Source organism: Alosa alosa, chromosome 7 (assembly GCF_017589495.1).
Source record: "Alosa alosa isolate M-15738 ecotype Scorff River chromosome 7, AALO_Geno_1.1, whole genome shotgun sequence".
Lineage (NCBI taxonomy): Eukaryota > Metazoa > Chordata > Actinopteri > Clupeiformes > Clupeidae > Alosa > Alosa alosa.
Window position 1 is genome coordinate 5,999,547 of NC_063195.1, and position 9,115 is coordinate 6,008,661.

At 41.4% G+C, this 9,115-nt stretch overlaps 1 protein-coding gene across 1 annotated transcript; it reads right to left on the minus strand.

Annotated features, from left to right (window-relative positions):
• Positions 1–4,705: 4,705 nt before the first annotated feature.
• On the minus strand, positions 4,706–8,911 carry LOC125297405 (stonustoxin subunit beta-like). The gene is made up of 3 exons (XM_048247778.1): positions 8,863–8,911; positions 7,747–7,793; positions 4,706–5,288 (listed from the first exon to the last, which is right to left on the minus strand). The coding sequence occupies exons 1-3, from the start codon at positions 8,895–8,897 to the stop codon at positions 4,726–4,728; spliced, it is 645 nt and encodes a 214-aa protein (XP_048103735.1). The 5' UTR covers positions 8,898–8,911; the 3' UTR covers positions 4,706–4,725.
• Between the last annotated feature and the right edge of the window lie 204 nt (positions 8,912–9,115).

A 9,115-nucleotide genomic window follows, 5' to 3' on the forward strand; every position in this document is an offset into this window, starting at 1 on the left:
TCTATTTTAAATATGCAAATGAGCTCAACACTAGGCGTAATGGACTTGTTCAATAAGCCATACAAAGTAAAACAGTGTCCAAATAACTAATAACCAAATAACTAACACATTCATGTCCATTAAGTAAATGAACCTATGCATAGACATGATAACTTTGAAGTCACTTGCCACACTTACTATTGACCTTAAGAATTGAGTAAATGAGTAAAGGAATTAAGCCTATGCGGATATATTTTGGGTAGCCTATATTTGATTAGTGTATAGCTCATTTGCATATTAAAAACTTGTAATACAAAAAAAAGTTACTTTTCATGGGTACTTTTATTGTGGAAAGTTTCATTTTGATAGGAGTAAAGGAAAAACATGGCCCCATTGGGGTGTATTGTTGCCTGGCCTTGTTGGCACACAGTTTGGATTAATGAGAAATTAACATATTTATGATGAACGCTACATCACACTATGTGCTGACTGCTCTCAATTCACAACAATATGAATCCATCCGATCTACATCAGGCATTCACATTGCAGCCAATTAGGTCTTTCTCATTCAAAACAGGAAACTGATTTTGTCACTGACGCAGTGTATGTGGTGTTGAAAGAGAACTCACGCCCAGGCCAGTGGCCTCCAGGCTTCTGGCAGCACTGTGAAACAAATTAACGAATAAATTAATTAACTAATGAATCACAGAACATCAACAACCCATAATGACACACATACATCTAAACCTGAAATCAACACACTTCATTCATGCTTTGCTATTTCATTAGAGGACCAATCCTTATAAACACACTTCATTCATGCTTTGCTATTTCATTAGAGGACCAATCCTGTCACTGCTCCAACAAGTCCAGTAAGAGTGTGAGATTCCTTCATGCCATTTGCTGCTATAATTCTTATCACATTTTCTCTATTTTGCCCATATAATTATACTATAACTGTTCATAGCTCTGTTTTGCCAAAGCGACTGGTTTCGTCTTGCAGGGTCACATTTGTGCTTTGTCAACACTAAAACACTTGATAGCTCTGTTTTGCAGGGATTGTAATTCTATACATTAATTGTGGTTGAAGGCTTCAGATCAGTTTATTAAATGAGATTTCCATCTAAACCTGAAATAAACACATTTCATTCAACCAGCTGAATGCCTGAAGAGTCTCTCTGGAGACAAACTTGCATCTGCCCTCACTCATCTACCTGCAGGCTACAGTATGGACCTTAGTTATTATACTGCTGCAATACACTAATCTACCTGGAGGCTACAGTATGGACATGTGACCTTAGTTATTATACTGCTGCAGTACACTCATCTACCTGGAGGCTACAGTATAATGGACATGTGACCTTAGTTATTATACTGCTGCAATACACTCATCTACCTGCAGGCTACAGTATGGACCTTAGTTATTATACTGCTGCAGTACACTCATCTACCTGGAGGCTACAGTATAATGGACATGTGACCTTAGTTATTATACTGCTGCAGTACACTCATCTACCTGGAGGCTACAGTATAATGGACATGTGACCTTAGTTATTATACTGCTGCAATACACTCATCTACCTGCAGGCTACAGTATGGACCTTAGTTATTATACTGCTGCAGTACACTCATCTACCTAGAGGCTACAGTATAATGGACATGTGACCTTAGTTATTATACTGCTGCAGTACACTCATCTACCTGGAGGCTACAGTATGGACCTTAGTTATTATACTGCTGCAGTACACTCATCTACCTGCAGGCTACAGTATGGACCTTAGTTATTATACTGCTGCAGTACACTCATCTACCTGGAGGCTACAGTATAATGGACATGTGACCTTAGTTATTATACTGCTGCAATACACTCATCTACCTGCAGGCTACAGTATGGACCTTAGTTATTATACTGCTGCAGTACACTCATCTACCTGGAGGCTACAGTATAATGGACATGTGACCTTAGTTATTATACTGCTGCAATACACTCATCTACCTGGAGGCTACAGTATGGACCTTAGTTATTATACTGCTGCAGTACACTCATCTACCTGCAGGCTACAATATGGACCTTAGTTATTATACTGCTGCAGTACACTCATCTACCTGGAGGCTACAGTATAATGGACATGTGACCTTAGTTATTATACTGCTGCAGTACACTCATCTACCTGGAGGCTACAGTATGGACATGTGACCTTAGTTATTATACTGCTGCAGTACACTCATCTACCTGGAGGCTACAGTATGGAAAATCAAATAAATCCCGCAAAACTGTATTTTGTTATGGCATAGAAAACAAACGAAACAAAGAAATGATAACAGGTTCATCACAAGTCCTTTCAGAATCTTTATTTAGACATTTTAAAGTCAGAAGCACAGTATATTTACACATTTTAAAGTCAGAAGCACAGTATATTTACACATTTTAAAGTCAGAAGCACAGTATATTTACACATTTTAAATCAGAAAAACAAGAATGTTTTATAGTTCTGTGTGAACACATATAGAAACACTAACACCTCAGACACAAAGAAATTCAGCAAATACCAGAAGACCAGTACAGAATATATCATACTGTTGTTGCTAAAACATTCTTATAATCCACACATTCATTTTAGGAAAAGTGCAAAATATACAGAAAGCAATATCAGCATTTGTTTAGTATCACCAAAACAGTTGAATACACATATCAACATCTCAACAGCATTACACATGTGTATGAACATACAAGGATACAAGGATACAAGGAAGTTTATTGTCACATGCATGTAGTTACTGGAAGTAAGAAATGCAGTGAAATGATGTCTGGTGTCAGCCTATTTGTGCATTAATGGGGGGGATTGGGATTGGGTGGGGGGCACCAACAAGGAGCACCCAAGAGCAACAGGGGCAAGGAAAAACTCCCTTACCAAGGAAGAAACCTTGGGCAGATCCACGGCTCAAGGGGCAACCCAACTGCCAGGGTCTTGGTGTGTGTGTTGGGGGATGACAGGGGAGATGGGATAGTGTGCTGTGTATGTGGGGGAGAGGGCAGTGTGCAATATGTGTGTTGGAGAAGCTTCCTCATGAGACAATGTGCTGTGTGTTGGGGGGGGGGGCAGTGTGCTGTAAGTATGTTGGGGATGTGTGTTGGAGAAGCTTCCTGATGAAATAATGTGCTGTGTATGTGGGGGGCAGGGACTTACTATTGCAAGCAGAGTACTGTATGTAATGTATATGAGTGATGACAGTGAAGATGAGTGTGTTACTATATAAAGAAAGCAATATCAGCATTTGTTTAGCATCACCAAAACAGTAGTCTATAATTGAATATACATATCAATATCTCAACAGCATCTCAGCATTACACATGTTTATTATACGGCTCTTCACAATGCTAGTAGAACACTCCATTGACTTGAATGGGATTTCCCAAAGTTCTAGCGGTAAATAGGCTAGGCTATGTAGGCTAAAGTCATATCCTGGGGAGTTTATTATTTCGTTTTGGCAAGTAACCGTATAATAAGCGGGATAATGTATAGAACGCCGATCATTACTGTGAAAATAAGTCCCTTCAGGACGGAACAAGACCCAAAGTTCCTGGGCTGATGGTCCACAGTAGCCTCGTTTATACAGAAAGACAAGAGACAGAAAGAGAGGAGGAGAAGAAGAGGGGGAAGAGAGAAGAAGAAAGAGAGGAGGAGAAGTGAAGAAAGAGGGGAGGAGAAGTGAAGAAAGAGAGGAGAAGTGAAGAAAGAGAGGAGGAGAAGTGAAGAAAGAGGGGTTACAACAGTCTCTCTCTCTCTCACACACACACACACACTCACATCTGAAAAGGGATCAGCCCCCAAAATACATCAGAGCCAGATCTGTAGGAACAGGTGACAGATGGTGGGATGAAACATAGGAGGAGAGAGAAGAGAAAGGGAGGAGGGAGAGATGAGGGAGAGAATGAGGAATGGAAGAGGGAAAAAAAAGAGAACAGAGACAGAGAGAATGAAAGAGAGAGGAGGAGAGAGAGAGGAATAGAGGGAGTAGAGACAGAGAGAGGACAGAGAGGGAGAGAGGAAGGGAGGGGAATGAGAGATACAGAGAGTGAAAGAGAAGAGAGGGGGAGTAGAGAAAGAGTGACATGTGGACATACCTGTTGGAGGACGAGCTCATGTGATTCTCATGTGTGGGACACCTCACCGCAAACCAGAAACCCAGGATAACATTTGGGGTTGATCACAGTATACCCACTACAGCTAACTGCTACATCACAGTATATCCACTACAGCTAACTGCTACATCACAGTATATCCACTACAGCTAACTGCTACATCACAGTATACCCACTACAGCTAACTGCTACATCACAATATATCCACTACAGCTAACTGCTACATCACAGTATACCCACTACAGCTAACTAGACTACACTACTGCGCACACACACACACAAACCTGAAAACGCATCAGCCCCAAACTACAGCAGAGCCAGATCTGTGCAAACAGCTGAGAGATGGAGGGATGAAGAGAAGAGAGCGAGATTGATAGAGAGAGAAGAGAGAGAGAGAGAGGAAGAGAATGGCAGACAGAGACAGAGAGAGAATGAAGGGTCAGAAAGAGAGGGAGGAAAAGAAGAAGTAGAGAGGGGGAAAGGGAACAGAGAGGTAGAGAGTAAAGGAGGGTAGAGAGAAAGAGAGAGGAAGAGAAAGGAGGGGGGAGTAGAGACTGAGGGTAGAGAGAAAGGGTGACAGGTGGACATACTGTTGGAGAAGCTCATGTGATCTGGCACAGGGACACTGAGGAGTCAGTCCAAAGCCCAAACCCTGGATAGAGGGGCTCAGTGAATGTGGAGTGGAACGTGTGCAGGTGGGTGAGTGTGTTAGTGGAGACGCTGTAGAAGGACAGAGTGCCGGCCGGCCAGTCCAGGTAAACTCCTACTGTTCTGGAGCGGGAGGAGGGGGCAGGTATGTCAGTGTGTTTATTATTATGCCAGACAGAGTATCTGTCAGGATAGCAGTCGAGACTCCAGGACTTGGCATTCCATCCCATTATGACGTCATCACCCCCCCCTTTCCTCTTGATGCTTTTATAGGCCACAGTTATACGAGCTCCTCTACTCCCATTCCACATATCACCTCTGTCACTCCACTCAGCCTCCCAGTAGCAGCGTCCAGTCAGACCCTCTCTACACAACACCTGAGGCCTCCACCAGTCAAATCTCTCTGGGTGTTCAGGATACAGCTGCTGCTCTCTCACAAATGTCACCTTTCTGTTCCCCTCAGAGAGAGAGAGTTCTTTGCCTGCTGTGTTTGGGTCCAGTGTGAGCACACAGGCATCTGCAGACAAGATAGATAGATAGATAGATAGATAGATAGATACTTTATTGATCCCCAGGGGAAATTCAAGGTCTCAGCAGCATACATACAACACAAACACATTCTTTAACAGCAGAAAGAGTAATTAAAGTATATAATATAAAAACACAACTAAGCAGTAAAGACTGTAGAAGATAAAGAATATGCTAAATATACTAAAATACAAATTATACTTAATACAATATATAAAAATATACTAAAATACAAATTAAAAAAATACAAATTATACTAACACTTAATCTAAATCAATTCTAAAACAGTATCCACATAGTGGTGATTAATAAATCAGAGGCGCTTGCAATGACTGAGGCAGGGACTGAGCCTGTGATTCTCTGTGCATAGTAAGGTATGGTAAGGTGCTCTGTGTGAATGAGTGTCATGGTGGTAGTGCAATGGTGATAGCGGTCATGGTGATAGTGCAAATGAGTAAGTCAACAGTGCAACAATGCAGAAATAAAGTAAAGTAAAGTCTATATATCTATATATTTAACTATTTAAGAAAATGTATAAGTGTGGCCACAGTTCGGCTGTGGCATGGAGGGGTGGAGGGGGGTTATGCATATGTGCTAATGTGCTAATATAGCACGCAAACAGTGAGGCATAAAGACAGTGCACTCTAAAAAATGTTGGGTTAAAAAAAAAACAAATATAACCCAGCCGCTGGTTAACTATTGGACCAACACCACATTGAGTTATCCTAACCCAATGGTCTGGGTACATTATTAAACCCAGCAGGTTGGGTATGATTCCAACCCAAAACACTGGGTTATATCAACACAACGTTAGTTAAATTGGCACAATAGACTGGGTAAAGGTAACCAATGTGCTGGGTTATAACTATATATATGAGTAAAATTTACACAGTATATTGGGTATAGATTCAACCCAAACCACTGGGTTATATCAACAGAACTGCTAGTTAAAATGACCAGTTGTCGGGTTTTCTAAACCCAGTATTTGGGTTGCATTGAGAGAAAATGGGCAACAAATAGCCATGCAATGACATAAAACAGTTCAACATAATTATTTATTTGACCGTTTACTTTATTTTTGAATGGATAGCCTACTCTAAAAGCAGCATCAGCATGTGATAAGTTACTTCCATGAAGACAGCTAGATTCCACGGTCCATTTGGGGGTCAGCCCTGTCAATCAAAGAAAGAAAAAGAGTGAATTAATCAATGCTATTAACAGAACTTTATATCAAGACTTTCACGAACCATTATCAGTGAATGATGTTGACAAACATAAAAAATCCGGAGAGAAAATATTAGCGCAACACACTCGGAAACGATGACCACCTCATGGAGTTGTTTAACAGCAGACTCACAAACATTAACGTTAGTGGAAGTGATAGTTCTAGAAGAGAGGGTTAAAGCGGAGCTAGTAATCAAGGATCTTTGGTTCTACCGGTAGCAACACATTCAGTTAGTTAAATCCAAGTTGTCTGTAACGTTCATGTTGCCACCAAAAACCGCCCAGTAAGCTACATGGCTATAATATGAAGCTACCCTGAATTAATTAATATGTTGTTTGCCATGATGATTACCGTACGTGTGAAGAGACTACTTCATTAGCTGACACACATGCTGCACTACCACGAAGCATTTAATTAACGTTAGCATACCAACCGTCTGCTAACGTTAACCTAGCCAGCTGTTGGTATGCTAATTTTAGTTCGTTGTAAAAGTTTGTTTTGTTTCTGTTCAGCAGTTCATACCCAGTGAACAAAGAACTATGTTTTCTTTCTTTGTCTGTCTTTGTGTAGATTTAACATTAACATGAGCAGTAATTTTACGTTAATCTTAGCTAACGTTAGCTGGCTTGAATGACACAATTCTTAACCTACTTGAGGCTGAACGAAATTGGCAGGCAGAATATCCATTCATATCTCGAAGGGTATCCCTGGGTGGACTTTTAAAATCCGTCTGAATAATAATAATTTAAAAAAAAGTTAAAAGCAGATACATACCTTCCGAAATCGCCTGATTTCCACTGCATGTTGACAGCTGCTGGACTGCATGGACGGTTGAAAGAATATCGATTTCTCCCGAACTCTCAAACTCTCTGCCCGTAGGAGAGAACATGAGAACACACACACACACGGACACAAACTTCTGCTCACATCACACACACACACACACACACACACACACACACACACACACACACACACACACACACACACGCTAGTCCAATCCGATATAGGTCATATAGGTGGAGTATCTCACAACCTCCTCGCTCAACACATGACAAACCGTATATCAGAATAAAGACATTACCGAACACAAAGATGTAATGCAATCCCCTGTACATTAACACACACACACGCACTGCTATTAGACACCCATCCAAGCATACCACGCTAAAACATGTGAATGTGAATGAACACAAATACTGAATAAACAATAAAATCTTACATTTCAGCAAATGTGGTCGTGCTCTGCTTACAGTAGCATGGTCAGTTCTGTAAGAAAAAAACAAAATGTCAGACACATGTACCATTTAACAGATGTCAACCACTGCTGTTTTTCTGTCACCTAGTCTGCTATTGTATATATTTCCTCTGAAGTAATAAAAGTAATGAAGTAACTCGCATGCCAGCTGTCTTTATCACCTCTAAAATCATCATACACCGTAAGGGTAGAAGGATGGAAGTAAAAAGATCTGACACTGTCTGTCCTGACTTTGGAGGCTAACAACAAATAACAAAATGCACTTTCCAACGGGACCACCAGCGACACCTTCTCAGCTGTGGGCCACGGACCCCTTGTTGAGAACCCTGAACTAATGCTTGTTGCACCACTTTCTTTGGTTACTCAGTGTTAATGGGCGTAATACATATTTAACAGGGGTTCTCAACATTTTGCAAGCTGGGCCCCCCTAAAGCTGGTTCATTGCAGTTGTTAATATCATCAGTAGCGGTAGGTAGGCCTATCCATCATTACTAGGCTATCGTTATAACTGGCAGTAGCACCTGGCCTAGCGTCTGGCCTGCACAATGCAGCGTGAGATTGGCTAGTGCTAGCTGAATTAAAGCTGAGTTGTGTAAGTGGTGTACAGAGGTGCAATGATTTTGATATGAATGTGCAGTGTAGTGATTTCCCCACTTCTTACCACTGTCCCATCATTTCATTAATTAAATCTCACTACAGCAGTGAACAGAGAGCTTCTCACTGCACAAATGGAAGTGTTAGAACAGGCCTTAGGCATTTGAACCCGTTTGGACGCAACTCATGATCATTCACGGAAATGGAAGTGTTAGAATAGGCCTTAGGCATTTAAACCCGGTTGGACGCAGCTCATGATAATATATCTATACTTTTATATAGGCTATATGCCGCTGACAATGGTATTATGTCCAGGGTTACTACAATCGTAATTTTGCCTCACGTTGCCTGGTGCGTTAATGTTGCTTTATGCTTCAACTTTCTGTGGACCTTATAAAGGTAAGATAGTAACTAGTATCATTATTAGCCTAGTTTTTGTCGCGTGTTGATCATTGCCAACCACTTGGCAGCAGTGTATATCTTTACCGCTCTAGTTTGCCTGCAAGGTCGTTGAGGTTCATCTTCCTCAGGATGGTCTGAGTCATTTTCACTGAGGCTTCCCCTCCATAGGTCTCCTTCATCTTAGAGGCAACATCTGTAGAGTCACAGTGCTCCAGCTTTCCTTTGGGGATGGGCTTAAACCCCTCCATGGTCCCGTCAGAGTCAGATAGGTACGTTATGAACCGCTTCAGCTCTGCAGACCCCAACTCATCCAGAGTTCCCAACAGCAGGTCCAGAG

Coding starts and splice junctions, on each gene's coding strand:
- LOC125297405 (XM_048247778.1), bottom strand. CDS start 8,897: ATGAACCTCAACGACCTTGCAGGCAAACTAGAGCG. Junction 7,794..8,862: donor CTTGCAGGCAAACTAGAGCG/GTAAAGATATAC, acceptor TTTTTCTTACAG/AACTGACCATGCTACTGTAA. Junction 5,289..7,746: donor ACGACCACATTTGCTGAAAT/GTAAGATTTTAT, acceptor TCTTGTCTGCAG/ATGCCTGTGTGCTCACACTG.